Here is a 19257-nt window from a genome sequence, read left to right as displayed (position 1 = left end):
TTTGCAGCAAAAGGTCTAAATTATCTCCATTGGGGAAGATACTGGCTTTTGGGTTACATACCATTTTATAATTTCAAGGAAGTATCCATTATAAGGATGTATCCATTAATGCCTACTGAGTGCTGTTTACATAAATGGGTGTTATATTTTGTTGTGTGTTTTGCCATTAAAGAAAATTTTCATATTTTTTCTTTATAGCTCTATTAATTTGATGAATGGTATTTATTCTTTGCTGTAGAAGCCAGGAAAAAGCCAAGAGGCCTCATATCACCACCATAATCTAATATTGTAGAAATTAGTCTGTACAGTTAAACAAAAAAGCAATTAGAAACATAAAAATTTCTTAAAATTTAATTATCTTTGTCTTTCAGAAATAAATTTGCCACATTATGATGTATTATTTTTTAAAACATGTTTATTTTTGAGAGAAAGAGAGTGGGAGGAGCAGAGACAAAGGGGAACAGAGGATCCAGAGCGGGCCTCATGTTGACAGCAGCAAGCCTGACATGGGGCTTGAACACAAGAACCGTAAGATCATGACCTGAGCTGAAGTCAGACACTCACCTGAGACACCCAGGCACCCCTATGATGTATTATTTTTTAATGCGTTAACTTTTGGCTAATGTTTTATAATTTACATACTTGTTTATTAGTGGGAATAGGCTGTAGTTTTCTGCTTTGTGCAGTATTTCTCAGGTTTTGTTATCAACTTTATATTCATTATTTTTCTTGCTTTTCCATGCTTTGGAATAGTTTAAATAGTATTTGTATACCCTAATCTTTAAAGGTTTGGTAAAATTTCATTATAGAACTATGTGTGGAAAGATTCTTTACATCTTTATTTCGTCCTTTGAATATATTCTGTTTAGAATCTGTTTACTAGGGTTAATTTTGGTAAGCTATATTTTCCTAGAAAATTATCTTTTTCTTTTAGAGTTTCAATTGAATTTGTATTGAGCGGTGCAGAGAAATGTCTTTTGATTTAGACCTCTATCATTATGCCCCCTTTACTATTTCTTATTTTGCATATTATTTTATTTTATATACTATTTTATTGTTTTGTATTTTCTCAGATTTATGTAACTGATTTAATTTTTAAAGAACCAATTTGTTTATTAATAAGCTCTGTGGATTTTTGTTTCTCTAACTCATTAATTTCTGTTCATTTCTTCCTTTTAATTGCATCTTCTTCCTAATTTTGATGCTGTTTACTCCTATTTTGTGTCTATAAGGCAATTAGGAAGTATTCTATTTCCAGATACTCTTTTTTTCTATCTCTATTTTTTTGTAGTTGTAATTTATTTATATTGTGAGGGCATATATTAACTAAATGCTATTCTAACACTACATCCACCATCAACTCTACAGTTCAATATACTTAATGTCCTTATGGGAAACCTTCCCCAGTATTTCTCAGTTGTCTGAATTCATCCCCTAGTTGATTCTTTAGGAGTCAACTTGAGGTCTTTCATATCCATAGCCTCATTTATGACATATATACTTAAAGATAAGTTTAGGTAGATACAAATATTTGGCTTACATTATCTTCAAGTATCTTAAAAATGGTACCCTACAGTTTTCTGGCTTAAAATACTGCTGTTGAAAAGTAAGCCAATCTTAACATTCTTTCCCGGTAAGTAACTTGAATTTTTATCTGGAAGTCCAAAGGATATACTCTTTTTCTTTAAAGCTCAATAGACTTTTTAAATATATCTTGGTGTTAACTGCTCTCCATTGATTTTTATATGGTATTCTTTTTTAATATGTAGATTCAAATTTTGTTTTTTGTCTGGAAAGCTTTATTGAATTACATTTTTTATATCTGTTCTGTTTCATTTCTTTAGTTTTCTCCTTTAGGAATTATGTTTAGACGTGTGTTAAATCATTCTTTCTGTTCTGCTAAATCTATCATGTCTAAAACCTTTTTTATCATTTTTTCAAATCCATTTGATTTTTTTTTTCATTTTTTCTTTCCATTTTTTATTTCACTATTGTTTCATTAATGTCTATTAACTTTTTGTTCTTTCCAGTTTAGTCTTTTTTTATTTTTAATTGTTCATTGAGCTATTTTTCTTTTAATGTCCTCTTCTTAGCTAGCCTTTATGTCTCTGAACTTTTCTGATTATACAAACTTTATAGTTTTATTGTTTTCTTAATTTCCTTTAGTCAGTTTTGAAATATTAAGTCATAATTTTCTTTGGCCTTTTGTGCTGTATTTTCTAATGTGTCTTCATTGTATATCGGCACATCATTCAGAGAATTTGACTTTTTGCTCATAATATATTGCAATTATTTTCTGTTGCTCATGCTTTACTGAGATGGGGCTTTCTATTTTAGGAAGTTACCACATATGAGTGGTGGCAGAACAGAATTGTTTTCCTAGATTCATGGCTCTAGGACCCCCTCTTCTCTTATTTCTGCCAAACATTTATAAGTAGGACCTCACTGTACCTTCTACTTTCTCTAGTCCCCTTTCCTGCTTTGTATCTAGGACTTCTCTCCCATTACTAATCATATAAATTTAAGTTCTACTTTTGGTAGACTTTATTTAGTGTGAGATTCTATTCCTCTGGAAGGCAGTTTTGGTTGTATATTTCCAGAAGCTCTGGGAACTTAAACACACCAACATAATATACACTTTAGTCTTTCTACACTTATCTGCAGTTAAATGGGTGCTCTGCAGCCCTTCTTTCATAATTAATCTCAGACCTGCCTGCTACATTTCTTCTCCAAGAATAGAACTTCCCTTGAGTAGGTAAGTACTTTTGCTGATTCTTTGTTCTCAGGCTCAAAGAAAATGAGAGATTCCTCCATTCTCCCCTCCGTTACTGCCAATAGTTGGTGCTTTTACTTACCTGCCCATATTCTAGAATTTGTAAGAAAGATTTCACTGTAAAACATTTTTTTTAATGTTTACTGATTTTTGAGAGCGAGAGACAGAGCACAAACAGGGGAGGGGCAGAGAGGGAGGAGGACACAGAAGCCCATGCAGGCTCCAGGCTCTGAGCTGTCAGCACGGAGCCCAACGTGGGGTTAGAACTCAAGCTGTGAGATTATGACCATGAGCTGAAGTTGAATGCTTAACCGACTGAGCCACCCAGGTGCCCCAGAAAGATTTCACTTTTTGTTGAAGATGCTGTACATGAGTTTTTACTTTTACTGTTCTATATTCTCTGTTCGGTACAGTGATTTGGGAAGATTTAAAAATCTACACTGATGTTGCCATGTTGCTCCAACTACAATCTAAACCACTTTCTCTACTTTGCTTTTGGGATACTGCATATCCTTATTTTCTATCTTTCTTTATTATTTGCTGGATCTTCTATCTTTTTTTGACTTCTTGGTCAGTGCTTCAGGAATCAGTCCTGGGATCTTTTCTGTATTTCCACTTACTCCTCAGTTATCTCTCCCAATCCCATGACTTTACTATCTATAATCCAATGATTCCAAAAATTTTCTCTATAGCCCTAAATTTTCTTAAACTCTACACTCATGTCTAACTTTCTCCAAACCTTGTGTTCAATTCATTATCAAGAACTAGCAACACTACTTTCAATATATATCTTGACTCTGTTCACCTTCATATAACAACCTCACTGAGCTATAATCATCACCAGCTGAGATTACTGAAATAACCAGGTAACTGGGATACTGTTATTGCACTAACTTCCTCCCCACCCCTTTGTTTATCCTCCACAAAGTAGCCAGTTACTCTTTTTAAAGTATAAATCAGATAATGTCACCAGTGACTTCTCGTAACCCTTGGAACGAACTCTGAAGCTTTTCATCACAGTCTACAAGGTCCTATAGGGTGTAAACTCTAGTTTCCTCCAGGATCTCACTTCCTACTGTTTTTCCTCCCACTAATTCTAGGCCACGCTGGCTTTATACTTTCCCAAACACTCCACGTGGCTCTGACTAGGGCTTCTGTATTTGCTGATGCATGTACCTTCACTGCTTTCCCCTTTACATGGCTCATTCACTTCACTCAACTCAAATAGCATCATATCCGAGACACCTCCCCGGAACATGCAATTAAAACAGTATTGCTGTATTCCCCTACCACCTTGTCAATCTTTGCTTTTCCTTATATCCGTCTTTAGTTTTCTTTATATCATAACACTTAACATTACTTGAAAGCATATTTTTGTTGTTTTCTCCCTCAGGAAAACATAAGCACCATAAACGTACTGGCTTTTTCTAGTCTGTTGACTCCTAAGTTCCCAGAGCCCAGATCCATGCCTTGCCCACAAGAGGCACTAAGTAGTAAATATTTGTTGATTAAATTTATGAAGTATTTCTCAATTATCATTTCTTATAACTTATTACAGTGCTTTCTAGTGTCATAAGTTCAAATTTAATACTCTTACCTTTGCCTTTATATTTAAAAAAGGTTTTTGTCACCTTTATTCTTTGCTTTTCTTCCAGTTCTTATGATTTAATTTTAACTTTTACTCATTAATATAACTATGATCAATTTTTGTTTATGGTATGAGGATAAATAACTCCATATTTACCTCCTCCTTACTATACACTTAAGAATAATCTATACTTGTTTAAAATATCACTTTTTGCACATACTAGGTATATGCACATATAGAACAGCCTTCATAAATTCTTCATATTGTTTTTACTTTAAATAATAAATTTTGATTTTAAACATTCTAGGCATATCTACAGAACTGTACTCTCTTTTCATATTAACAGAACTTTATTCTGTTAGCCATAGGGCAGCCATGTTTATTGCAGGATCTGAAATTAAATTAAACCAATGTGCTTGATCACATAAAATTGTTGCCTCAAACAATATGTTTTTGAACATCATCAATAACTTGTTTCTATTATGTCTAAAACTCACAAGAAATATATGAAAAACCAGATTACAGAAAAAAATTCTTATTTGACTGTATCTAAATATTCTATAATATTTTGACAAGATCTTGAACTTTCTTTCTGCCTTGTGATTGGCTAAGTCACAGAACTGTGTTAGAATTCACACCTAATGGGTTCAAGGAGGCCCATGTATCACACCCTCACATTATAGCACCCCCTGTGCTCATTCACATATGTATTCATTCATTCTAAGAAACATCTGTATTTCATAATACAAGTGGAGACCAGGCCTTTGCCCTGAGGGCTTACTATCTAACAACGAAATCCATGTATTTAGCTTTCTAACCAAAATAATGTTTTCTCATTCAAGAGATGCACTTTTGCATCTGTTACTTATTTGGTATGCTTTCTCCCTTTCTATTACTCACTTCACAGTTTTGGTTTAGCAACTATATTGGGTGAAATGAGGAAAATTATGTAGACCAAAACAGTAGGAAGTGCTAAATTGTCATCAAATAGCCAAGTGCTGAGTTTATAAGAGAAAGGTATAGTTTGATACTCCAGCCACTTTGGGCTGGATCATTTTAAGACTGCCATAATCAAATTCCACATTTGATCTATGTGAAATCAAAATAATTTATACTGCCAGAATTCAAATAAAATCCACAGTGTTTGAGAACTATCAACCATGCCTGTATGTTATACTGTGGTTTAAAAATTTCTATAAAATGTGATATTTTAATATAAATCACAACTATCAGGCAAGCACTCATTTTTAAAAAAGATGAGCTGCCTGAAAAAAGGACCAGGTACTAAAATCCTATATTCTGCCCCAACTGTTTTTTAAACTATCCACTACTTGATAAATGTGTAAAGTCACCCACTTAAAATTGTCTCACTCTAAATGCCAGTTACGTGGAGTGAGAAGTAAGGTAATAATTCCCATTTTTTTTATTCTATAATTCACACACAATTAAAATTGTCTCACTCTAAATGCCAGTTACGTGGAGTGAGAAGTAAGGTAATAATTCCCATTTTTTTTATTCTATAATTCACACACAAGAAATATACCTCCAAACAAAAAAAAAACCCCAAACACCACAACAAATTTGCCTTTCATGGTACAATGTATTCTAGGTCATTGTTACCTAGCTTTAGGTTCACAGCCTGATAAACCTAAATTTTCAGACAATGAAGGGAGATACTTGAAAGAAACAGAAAGAAAGAAGGACAAAAGAGATTCCTTAAAAGAAAGAAAGGAAGAAAGAAAGAAAAGATTCCTCAACAAGATGAACCTACAATGGACAAGTGACACAGCAAAATCTTTACACTTAAAAATAGTTTTTACAAGTCCTTCCCTTTTGCCTTCTTTCATTTCTCTACCTGTGCCCTAAAACTATTCCTTTTTATATTTACTTTTAAAATTTATTTATTTATTTTTAAAATTTTTTAACGTTTATTTATTTTTGAGACAGAGAGAGACAGAGAATGAACAGGGGAGGGGCAGAGAGAGAGGGAGACACAGAATCTGAAACAGGCTCCACGCTCTGAGCGGTCAGCACAGAGCCCGACGCGGGGCTCGAACTCACAGACCGTGAGATCATGACCTGAGCCGAAGTCGGACGCTTAACCGACCGAACCACCCAGGCGCCCCTAAAACTTATTTATTTAGAGAGAGTGCGCACGCACTCATGCACCCATGCTCGGGGGAGGGGCAGAGAGAGAGGAAGACTGAGGATCCCAAGCAGGCTCCACACTCTCAGCACAGAGCCTGACAACAGGGCTCTGTCCCACGAACCATGAGATCATGACCTGAGCCAAAGTCAAGAATCAGACAGTCATCTCACTGAGCCACCTGGACACACCCCAGATTTAGTCTTCTATTTCCTCTTTTGGCCTTCCTTCCTACTCTCTTTCCATCCCTATAATGGGTGTAACCTACCTCCAGTGACTTATGTTGGATGCCTAGTTTTGGTCACAAGCAAAGCTATAGCTTCCTTCACTGACGTTGGTATTCCTCTTGGACAGAAAGATCTTCCATCCTCTCTTCAGCTGTGACCAAACAGATGGCGCTATGTACTTTGGAGCTCAACCAAAACATGCTGTGAAGATAAACCCAATGAGTTTATCCATAATATCATGTGAAAATCCACTAACCATATTCACTCCATACACCTGACTGCTTTGAAGTACATCATCATCTTAGATCCTTTTGATTGTTTTTATTTTTTACTTAATGTTAAGGTATGTGTAAAATGGCAAAACAAAAATAACAAAACATATATTTGGATGGAAATAGTTTTAAAATTAATAATTAATTTTTAGGGCGCCTGGGTAGCTTAATTGGTTGAGCATCCAACTTCGGCTCAGGTCATGATCCCACAGTTTGTGGTTCAAGCCCCACGTGGGACCACAGTTCGTGGTTCAAGCCCCACGTCAGGCTCTCTGCTGACAGCTCGGAACCTGGAGCCTGCTTTGGACTCTGTGTCTCCCTCTCTCCTCTGCCCCTCTCCTGCTTGCCCGTGTTCTCTCTCTCTCAAAAATAAACATTGGAAAAACCTTTAAAATTAGTAATTAATTTTCATCCCTATCATTCTGGAAAACACAGCAAGTAGGGTTCTGAAACTGAGGGTGAGAAGCACACCCCTGTCTCAACTGGACAGCGACACACAGACCAGGTATGCGTGCACGAACGCAGCCAGTAGTTTATAGGACGTTTTAATATTCTTCGAGAACAGTCAAATGACCAAATCCCTAAAGATACAGGCATTTTTTTTTTCCCTTTCTTTGCCCAGGAATCTGTTTTGGAGGCCAATTCAATGATTACTACTAGGACATGGAATTTTGATATCCATTTGGTACTGATTTACACCAGTATTTTTAAGGCTGCCAACAAGAAAGTCCAGAATTTCAGGCAGCCAAAATTCCACAAGAGACAACTGTCTTTTATTTTATAGCTTATGAATTTGGGGCTTAATATGATTTTCCACTAACAAGTTCTGTACCCCCTCCAGAGTGCTAAAGCCGGTGTGTAGATCAGCAAAGTAACACAGAACATATGAGGCAAGTTAATATTAAACTTGAAGGAAAACTATACAAATTATATTGTTTACTTAGGAAAAAAGCACTCTAGTTGAAAGGGCCGATGTATGATTTATTGCAAACACTCAGCCAGTGTGTTCACATTTTCAGTTTAACTCTACTAGCAGCAGTGGTTTGGTGGCCGTGTGGCATTGGATACGGTATAATGAAGTTGTCAATTAAAAATCCACTAGATATTGGTAAGGAATAGCTCTAAATACTTCATGTCTTCTGTTTTTATTAAATGTCTAGAAAAATGCAGAATTATGTCCGGAATGGGCAATAAATCATAGGCCAGTAACTCAGGGAAGAATTCGATGGATGACTCTTTTTAAACAGAAGTAAATAAAGAACCTGTTTAATTAAAAACAACAAAATGTTTTTGGTTCCTAGAAATAAATCTGTTACAAAACAACACTTCCATATATAATTAGGAAAAAAAATCAGTGTAGGTTTTCTTTTGTAGGCTCAAAGTAATCTTTTGAAGGAAGCCAAGGAGAGAATAAATATTGGAACACTGACATGATTAATGTTTTTTAGGAAAACCATGAAATCTTCTTCCCTGTATGCCATGAAAAAAAGAAACATGCATCCATCCTTTAATTGTTCCATGACTAAATGACTTTCCCTAGGATTCTAGGCTCGTCCAAAAACCTTCATGTTTTATATAATTTATGATATGATTTTATACACTTGTTCCTGATCTAAGAGTCAGAAGATATGTAACTAATAAAATCAGCATAGGAAGTCTTAGAATTATTTACCTACAAAACCAGGTATCAAACATGGCATCCTGCAATGTTTTCCAGCTAAGAGAAGTAGCTCACGGAATTTTACAGATGAGGCCTATTGAAAAAAATAAAGGAAATATTTCTACAGCAGGAGCTCATATTAACTATTAAGAAAACCATAGCAGGGGCGCCTGGTTGGCTCAGCTGGTTAAGCATCCAACTTAGGCTCAGGTCATGATCTTGTAGTTCACGAGTTCAAGCCCCACATCAGGCTCTGTGCTGACAGCTCAGAGCCTGGAGCCTGCTTCGGATTCTGTCTCCCTCTATCTCTGCCCCTCCCTACTCGCACTCTTTCTCTCTTGAAAATAAATAAACATTAAAAAATTAAAAAACAAACAAACAGAAAACCATATCAGATGCCTTCTAGGCTTGACATTGGGAGCCTAAACTCTTATCCCAACGCCTGGTTGTGTTGCCTACCATGGATGACTTCTGGACCATCAGCAGCAGCATGCACTCTGCTTTCCTGGAAGGGATAAGAATCTTTGAAGGATTCTCGGGCTCACCAGAGAGAAGGATAGAACATTACATGTAAGCACCACATAACACCACTATATATCTGAAACAGTAGCTGTACAGAATTATTTTCACCATGTTTCCAAACTGCTCTAATGACAGTTAAAGCTAAACATGAATATGAACAAATGGAAGAGAGACTTCTGACATCCATTCTTAACTTTTATAGTAGAAATATTTATATAAAAAAATCTTCATTTAAAAATATATTGCTAAATTACTCTATGAAATTTGTTATTAGCTAATAACATAATTTTATCTATGCAAACTTCTAAAAGTGACTCTGAATGGATAAATTATTTCACACCAAAAGTTACTGTATCTCAAAGAAAATAAAATGAAGGAATTTCTACAAATATTAATCTTCAGAATTTAATGTGTATACCTGTACCATGTTATAAGACAGAGCATTGAAAAAAAACTCATTGTATTTATAAAGAAGGCTAAGGAAATATATCTTAGGTGGCAGTCAACCATATACTTATTGCTTTTATCAATCCTGGCCCTCTGTCAAGAACATGCATTCTGGTTCATTTAATCAGGAATAGTTTTCTTATTTGGTACAGTTATGACAAATTTCATTCTTAACTTCTCATTAGATTTCCAAAAGACACCACATTAAAATTCAAATTATGGCAAAACTCTGTACGTGTAGCATATGGGGAAAGTAGAGAAATACATCTCTAAACATATCGGATCTACAGAAAATCACTTCATTTTAAAATCGAAGTTTATCCTCCCCAGTTTCTCCTTTCCATTATTTTTATGTTCTATACTCATTCCTTATTCAGTCTTTACTAATTTATTTTAGATATAGCAGTATAACCAGCAGTAATGTGACCAGACTGCACTATACTTATTTCCATATATTTTCATATAAGCATTTTGGCAGTCAGTCAAATTCATTGTGTCCTTTGGAGATCTGATCATAGAGAAAACTAATGACAGAATATACACGAGTTATATACACAAACTTGAGTCCTGAGAGCAAAGCATAAAGGTTAAAAGAGGGGGTAACTTCTCATTAAGGCTGAATGAAATTCAAGAAATTTAAATGAGGAGGTTCTGAAATCCCTCACTACGTTGTAGCCAATCTTAAGAAGCTAGCCTAAGAATGTCTTGTTCAACCATTCATGACCATTGGTGAGCGGGTGTTGGGCATCACAATCATGTTATATTTGAACTTCATCTTCTGCTTTAAGTTCACGGCACGTACCACTTAGATGTGTTCCTAATGATTCCCCATCTGAAAACAGTGGGGTCCTGGCAGGGGTCTGTGTGGCCAGCAGGAAAAGAGATGGTGAAAAGCTAGGGGTCGAGGCTTCCGGCAGAGAACTGAGATGGTAGGGAAGGGGGGAGTGTGGGTATTTCTGGAGCACTTGACCTGGGGTTCTGGCTGGCATTCTTGGTGGAACTGCTTTAATCCCAGGCTGGGCTACTGCTGTTATCAAAGGTGGTGGAATCACTAAAGATTTCTCTTTTGGAATGCCCGGTGTATGTAAATGTTCATCCTTTAGTTTTGCAATATCATTAAATACTGAGGCAAGAGGTTGGAACTTGGGTTCCCAACTGAGGAGATTATCCCAGTGGTAGCTGCCTCTCACATCATGATCAGAGGTTCTCTGGGTGGAAAGCGCTGCACACCTTGCTTCCTGATCATCTGAAATCAAGACGAACTCTCTCCTGACATCAGCCAGGATGTTCTCTTTTATCTCTCTCTTCTTTAGTGTCTGGGGTAACACATTTTGAGCATAGGTTGTACCACAGCCTTCTTTATCTTCCTCAAATGTATGGCTGGTTTCTGCTGTTTCAGCAGTGACCACCACATCAGTTTCTCCAGACAAGCAGGAGAGCTGATCTGAGTCCCTTGGGATTCCAGAGTCTGGGACCCTGGATTCCCGATCACTCAGAGCTGAGCCAGAGTCCTTTCTGTAAGGATGCTCATTTATCCTCTGGATTTCCTTATCTTCTGCACTTTCTCCTTCCACAGAACAGTGGCCGCTGGAGTTTGAGTGCCTGTACAGATTCACAATGTCTTTCTCCATGATACTTATTAAACTCAACCACTCAGGCATGGAGTCCACAGGCACCGCCTCATTATGGCACTCATTAGCTTTTTGGAAGGGCTTGAGCATGCTGCCATCTGTGGTCAGTCTCAAATTGATATCTGAGGATGATGATGTTTTCTTTTCTTCATAATTGTTTGTTGTGTCTTTTTGTTTATGTCTTAAAATCAATACAATTAGTATGAAGATGAGTATCAGAAACACCAAAAAGGAGACTGTGACGCTGATGGAAAAGCTGCTACCTGATATTGCTGAGTGTTGTCCTTCTGAGAAAGAAGACACATTTACAAAAACAGCACAAAATGTAAACTTGGAGTCCGGTTTGGGGCTATGAGCGATTATTTTCATTTCAATGGTGTCTTGTTCACGGACTTGACTTCTTATCAGGGGAAGTGCTCTAGTCAAATAAATATTTCCATTAGTTTTATTTACTAAAAAGAAAGGAGATGGAGTTTCCAAAGAGTAAAGAATAACTCCATCAATACCAGCATCTGCATCTGATGCTTCCACTTTGCCAATCAACTGTCTTATTTTATTCTTTTCTGGAAGGTTGAAAAAATATTGATCTTGAGTAAAAATGGGTTCAAACTCATCTATCCCTTCAATATCCACCCAAACCATTAAAGAGGCTGCTGAGTCCCCTTTGTCTTTTGCCTGAACTGTGAGGCAGTATTTATTGTCATTTTCATAGTCAAGGACTTGCTTAGTGTGAATATCCCCTGTTAAAGGGTCAATGAGGAAGGGATGATGATCACGAGGCATCCCGTGAGTGGTGGAACAGGGCGATAAAATAGAATAGGTCAATTCTCCATAAGGACCTGCATCAAAATCCAAAGCGTTTACGGAACATACAGTGGAGAAAACAGGGACATTTTCAGGAACAACACAATTTAAGTTTGAGAACATAAACTGAGGTGCATGGTCATTATCATCCAGGACATTGATAAACACAACCGCAAAAGAAAAATGCTTCCTTTCTTCATCTGAAGCTTGAATAGTTAAGGTGAATTTTGTCGTTTCTTCATAATCCAGAGGTTTAATCAAATAAAGAACTCCAGTTTTTTCTTCCAAGTGAAAATGCCCCCTCTCATTTCCAGAGATGATGTGGTAGATGATTTCTGCATGTGGACCCACATCACGGTCGTTTGCAGAGACCACAGTGATGTGACTCCCTAGAGGGGTACTTTCCTTGACATGGGCATGATATTTCAGACTGCTGAATTTAGGTGGATTATCATTGACATCAAGTACTTCTATTGATACAATGGCTGTAGAGCTCAATGGAGGGCAGCCATGGTCAGATGCCACAATGACAAGGTTATGACTGGCAGCTACTTCTCTGTCCAGGCCACGAAGCAACACCAGGTAACCAGCTTGCTTATAAGGATCTTCTGAATGAATGAAACTAGTTTCTACATGGAAATTATTCTGTGAATTACCACTGATGATCGAATAATCAACGTATGTGTTTTCACGGGTCCAGTCACGGTCCATGGTTGAAAATGTGAGAAGCGTGCCTCCAATTTGAGCATCTTCACTCAAGCTAAGATTATAATATTCTACTGCAAACTCAGGGGCATAATTGTTCGTATCTTGTATTTCTATTTCTACTAAGGTAAGAGCGCTCAGGTCAGGAATGCCACCATCACTGGCTTCAACGAGAAACTGAATTGTTGATATTTTATCCAGAGGTAATACAGGATTGATAGTAAATATTGTGCCTGAAAAACAAGACATAGCATTTCAATGCTGTGAAATTAAATTTTCATGATCCACTTGTCAGCAAATATTTATCAAATATTTACTAATGTGTTGTTTTTATTTGCTAAGTTTGTTATTTAAGTTACAACCAAGAGTAACTCCAAAGAGAAATTTTAAATTATTGTCTTTAGACTTTTGTAACACTTGAGATCTAGAAGTAATACTCCTGGCAGTCACTCTATTAAATATATGTGCTGTTTGAAGACGACTTTGCTACAAATGTCTCTTAATTTTATTTTTGTAAAATAAACTGTTCCATTACTATTTCTTAAGAAAATGTATTCTTATTTGAAAAGCATATACTCCATTCTACTACCCATAGACACATGTATAGAGATATTCTAGAATAAGCTATTTATTCTGGAAATACTGGGTGACGTTCAGTCTAGTCAAATGAAGGTAATATATAGGATAATGCAGATTTTCAACTATTGCTTAATTATAAAGGTGTCTTTCCTAAACCTTTTTTTTTTTTATTTTTTTTAACGTTTATTTTTTTATTTTTGAGACAGAGAGAGACAGAGCATGAACGGGGGAGGGGCAGAGAGAGAGGGAGACACAGAATCGGAAGCAGGCTCCAGGCTCTGAGCCATCAGCCCAGAGCCTGACACGGGGCTCGAACTCACAGACCGTGAGATGGTGACCTGAGCTGAAGTCGGATGCTCAACCGACTGAGCCACCCAGGCGCCCCTAAACCTTTTTTGTTAATTCAGTAAGTGGCTTTTTCTCTTATTGATGAAATATATTTAACAAATTTTGTTGTTTTTAATATAGAAATATGTAGTTAGGGTCCCACCCTGAACTAACTTGATCTGATAACATTTAATGTTTTAAAAACCTCCTAATCAATATTGTAATTGCAAAGTATTGATAACACATGTCAGGGAAGAATGTTGCCAGGATGGAGTGCTCAGAGGGACCACCTTATACGCTGTGATGGGCTGTGGCCAGGACAGCAGCTGATGTCACCTGAGCACTGTGCATCCCCCAAAAAAGAGAGAGAAGAAAAGATCTTAGAGCCAAATATCTGACATGTTTACATCCATACAGCAGCATTCACCCACAGCCTGCATGGCAACATGACCGACTTGTTGCAACCCTCCATGGGCCGCACACTGGTCTTTGGTGATTAAATTCTTCTTTAGGGCAATCCTGAGGTTAATTGTTTACTGAGATATAGTTACCATATGACAGCATGTTATTGCCAGATGTAAAACTAAGGATTCTATACCTGTATATAGTGCAAAGTGATCCCCACAATAAGTCTAGTTACCATCTGTCATCCTCAGGTTAATTTTTTATTATTAAAAAAATGTTTTTAGTGCTTGTTCATTTTTAAGAGACAGAGAGACACAGAGAATGAGTGGGGGAGGGGCAGAGAGACAGGGAGACACAGACTCTGAAGCAGGCTCCAGGCTCTGAGCTGTCAGCACAGAGCCCGACGCGGGGCTCGAACTCACAAACTGCGAGATCGTGACCTGAGCTGAAGTTGGACACTGAACCTTAACTGAGTCACCCAGGTACCCCCTGAAGTTAGTTTTTAAATCAGCTCTCACTTATAAAATAATGCAATGGTGGGTAGAGATGGGGAACACATAGTGTGACATGTCCCAGGACCTGTTCTTTTCTGGAGTGTGCTCTGCTAGGGACCTTGTTTTCCTAATGATAATATCATATCAAATTTAGTTTTTAATTTCTACTCATTGCTATGTTTCCTCTATACAATTCTTAACTGTTCTAATCTGAAATCACTTGCCTCAATGCATTTCATGACCACAAGTGACTTGCTCTCTGATAAAAAGACAAAGAGCCTTGGAAGGCATCAAATAAACCAGAAAAAGTACCACAATAATTTTTCTCAGTAGAGATGCGCAAATCATTTCCCTTTTTCAATTTTTTGTCCTTATTGAATGTATTATGCTATTACTGAACTTTTTGTACTTGGCTTGGAAAAAAAGCTTCCACACTCTTGTAACACGAAGTCCTCAGTACTAAATGAATCCCTTCGACTGAATTCTGTTGCTTGTTGAGGCCTGGGATAATTACCCAAACTGTCCTTACTTGGACTGATCAACTGGGTGTTTACTACATTGGGGTCTCTGAAATCCTGCACATTTGCCAGCATGTAATCAATTCCTTTTGCTTTCCAGCCATTGAGATGTTGGAGAAGAGAAATAACACCAGGGTTTGCTACCACAGCATTTGATGTGCAGAGAAATAAGAAGGGTGGCATCTATAATACCGGGGGCGGGGGGGGGGTGAGGTGGAAGCGTTTTAGGAGCATTTGGAAAAGATTACTGCAGCCTTCCACCCTGTAACTCGAACCTACGAACACTAAAGCCACTATGAATAACTCACCATTCATTGGATCAATTGAAAATTCCTTTGACGAAGAAAGGATCCTGTAAGAAATGTTCTCATTGCTTTCTATGTCTGTGGCTCCCACAGTCAGCACCGAGTACCCTACAGGCACCGATTCGGGAACAGTGGCCTGAAGGAAAAAAGACAGAAATGAGCCCTGTGCTTCCAGGCAGAGATATTTTCAGGAACAAGGCCAGAAAGTAAAATCACTGTATTCATTTTGCTTATGGAAAATACACACATTAATTTATAGAGTTGACATATTAAGAACATTATTTTGTAGACCTAGAATTCAGAAAAACAAAATGAAAAAAAGTTTTCATTTACTTTTGAGTTTTATTATGACAAAAATTCCATCTAAATTATTTCTGCATGGTAGAGGATAGTTAGCAAATTCACTATTATAGTATTACATTATGTACATTGTATAATTTAGCAAGCCTTCACAGAAAATCATTACTTAGGTTAGTTTCCTTTCTGTGTTTATGCTTCAACTGTGCATTTGCTACATTCAGAAGTCCTGACGCCCATTTCCAAGTATTTAGCTGAATGCTATTATTGTCCTTACTTCTATAAACATACACTGAGCTCTACAGCAAATCAAATTTCCACTTTACAGTTTTGTTCATGACTTATCTCTGCAAAATGTTCATCAATATATTCCAAAACTATCTTTAGGAAAGAAAGGGTTTTCCCAAGTTAACTGCTGAGAATCTAAACCGCCTTATTGTCTGGTAGCTTTACAAATATTAGGTCAGTTCTGATTGTTATGGCCAACTGGACTCCAATCTCTACAAATGAAAACAATGGCAATATACATACATAAGAAACTGAATTGAATGAGCTACTTAATTCCATATGTACTTACCATAGCCTCCATGATATTGAATATAAAACCCTCAGTGTCAAGTAAGGCTCTAAACACCATGAATACCGTCTGCCTAAATCCGTTTATCAACAATGGTAGGCTTACATTATTTGCCATTCTTTCCAGTCTGGCTGTGGTTTCAGCATATCTTTGAGCTCTTTACCTGGTAAGAATCTTGAGAAAATACTGGTGGATTATCATTGACATCCAACACACGGACCATGAGTGTTCCCTCTGTGTGATGCACAGTATCAGAAATTTGGATGAGCAGCTCATATTCAGTAGCTTCTTCAAAATCCAATGTTTTCACTAGCATCACCGCTCCAGTGTTCCGATCAATGGCAAACTTGGTTCCAGGATTACTCTCTTTGGCGAAATTGAAGATGAAAGCTGGATTCAAATCCACATCATGAACGGATATCTGAGTCACAATCACACCAGGCAAAGAATCTGGAATAGTCATGACCAATGTCAGCCTCCATTAAAATGCATCCTTTGAAATACTTTTCTTTAATAGTTCAATCCAAACATTTTAACTTTAAGTCCAACATGAGTTGCTGTTTCTTGGCATGATTTCTCATACAAAGCTCATTATGAGCCGAACAAAAACTCTGAAGAATTTATGAGCCCAATAAAGTGAAAATTTACCACTGAGTAGGGAATTGAGGAGGTAGAGCATATTCGATTCTTATATTGCATTTTTTGTCGTATGCGTGCAACACAATTCCAGGACCAAGAAACATTCTCAGCCACTTATTTGTATACATAGTTTCTGTATTAAAATCATATAAACATAGGGGATATGGGTGGGAAGAAGGTTATTACTCAAAACATTAATACAAAGCATACAGTTTTGAAAAGTAAGCAAGATTTAAGTGAAAATATTTGTATACTAAAGTTAGAAATATAGTTCTTTGTACTTATTTTGTAAAATGGTTTCTTTTGGGGTGGCACATACACTGCTTCCTTCTCTTAAAATCTGACTCCCCAAATTATCCAGACTGTTGAAAGACAAAGTATACATTGTGCTAGTGATAAAAGCAAATCTCTAATATTATTCACCAAAACAAAAATCACAAAAGAGATGGCATGCTAAGTGCCTAACACACTATATGTTCTTTAGTCTAAACTGTCACAAAAGGGACCTCATTTTTTAAAATATTTACTTACTTTTGGGAAAGCACAAGTGGGGGAGGCAGAGAGAGAGAGGGGTTCAGAGGATCTGAAGCGGGCTCTGTGCTGACAGCAGTAAACTCACTAACTGCGAGATCATGACCTGATCAAAGTCAGACGCTCAACTGACTGAGCCACCCATGTGCTCCAAGGGACCTCATTTTTAAGCTTACAAGTATGGTGCGGGTAGAAAGAAGAGGGCAACATACTCAGAACAGTTCTCCTGTCTATGAGGCTTATTGTAATTTTCATATTTCAGGCTTGAACATTCTGGTTGTGCATCAACCATCCCTTACGCTATTCAGTACATTTTGATTTATGCCATCTGTTCTCGTGATGTATTTACAATGGGTACATTGCTGCATTTTGATGCTAATGCATGTGCTTAAGAATAGGACCTTTGGTAAAAACAAATGAAAATATATCAAATGGACGAGAGACAGAACTGGAAAACTTTTTATTTGTAGAACACTTTAGAGTATTTTTAGGTATCTCTACACATCTACAAACAGATCCCTCTGTGCACGGTAATTTGTCTGGAAAGTGAGCATACTAAAAGGTTTGAAACATCTTAGGAGTGAGTTGGATATTAAGAGTAAAAGGACAGTGACAAGAGAGGGGTGAGCACTTTTTGCAATTTCAATGATAAAAGAGTTGGGTTGGATTTACCAGTATAGCCCTTGACCATGGACAAATTTGGGACTGCAGACTATGGAGTCATATAACCCAGAGACCCAAACAATTAAGATTAATTAGCACATCATGTAAAATTTCATAGTTTCTCCCTCCACCATGAATGTGGGTAAAGTCTTTCTGTAAATGCTTAAGTTTAGTTTACACTAGAGGGAAGCAATGGCTTTGTGTGGTGAGTACCCCTTCACTTACTGCTTTCCATAAATATACTGCAAAGACTGACAAAATTATCTAAGGACATCGCTCCTTCTCAGGGGATCATCGCAGTCGGCTAAGTAGGCTTCTCCATAGAGGAGATTTCATTTTTGAGAACTATCGCCACACAAAAAAGAAGCTGTGTGGAATGACACTTTGAGCCTTGGGAATTGGCCTCCTGATGACTTAAATGCAAATCCCAGCTTTGACATTCAACTTCTCTGACATTTGATATTTGAACTTTTGACCATCCATTTTCTGTTCTGTAAAATGAAGACAGAAGCAATCTGTGTTGCATGGCTGTTGAGGATTAGTACTTCTATTTGATATAATGCCTGGCTGAGAAAATGGTAGATGATATTACACAAGTTAAAACCATGATTCCAAACTGCCACACTTACTTTCTGCAATTTCCACTGCTCCAGAGGGGAGAAAAGCCGGGGCATTGTCATTTGTATCGGTCACCTGTATCTTGATCACACTTGTACCAGAAAGGCTGGGCATCCCCTTATCTGTGGCTTGCACAATCAAGCTGGTTTGGAAAAGAATCAAGGAATGTAATCCGTTATCCAGAGAATTAGAAAAATAACAAATATCAAATATCCAGCTGACAACTTAAAAATGAGCTGACTAGCTACTTTTATAATTCTCCGCCTGCCTTTTTCTAAATGGTATCATTTAAGAAATTTATTTCATAAGAATGGTACCCTGAAATTTGTTTATTTACTTATTTTGGTTTTTTTAATGTTTGTTTATTTTTGAAAGAGAAATACAGAGTGTGTGTGGGGTAGGGGCAGAGAGAGAGAGAGGGAGACATAGAATCTGAAGCAGGTTCCAGGCTCCGAGCTGTCAGCACAGAGCCCAATGCAGGGCTCAAACCCATGAACTGTGAGATCACGACCTGAGCCGAAGTCGGATG

At 37.2% G+C, this 19257-nt stretch overlaps 1 protein-coding gene across 1 annotated transcript in view; it reads right to left on the bottom strand.

Moving 5' to 3' along the window:
• Positions 1 to 9533: 9533 nt before the first annotated feature.
• DCHS2 (dachsous cadherin-related 2) overlaps positions 9534 to 19257 on the bottom strand; it is a 245080-nt gene continuing 235356 nt past the window's right edge. The window contains exons 18-21 of the mRNA XM_030312882.1: positions 18740 to 18870; positions 16441 to 16727; positions 15407 to 15539; positions 9534 to 13008 (exon numbers count right to left, since the gene is read on the bottom strand). Coding sequence (XP_030168742.1) covers positions 10394 to 13008; positions 15407 to 15539; positions 16441 to 16727; positions 18740 to 18870 — 3166 coding nt within the window. The 3' untranslated portion in view covers positions 9534 to 10393. The remainder of the gene's footprint in view (positions 13009 to 15406; positions 15540 to 16440; positions 16728 to 18739; positions 18871 to 19257) is intronic.

This window comes from Lynx canadensis, chromosome B1, assembly GCF_007474595.2.
Source record: "Lynx canadensis isolate LIC74 chromosome B1, mLynCan4.pri.v2, whole genome shotgun sequence".
NCBI lineage: Eukaryota > Metazoa > Chordata > Mammalia > Carnivora > Felidae > Lynx > Lynx canadensis.
The sequence above is the reverse complement of the archived record's forward strand: the minus strand, read 5'-3'. Positions and strand labels throughout refer to the sequence as shown.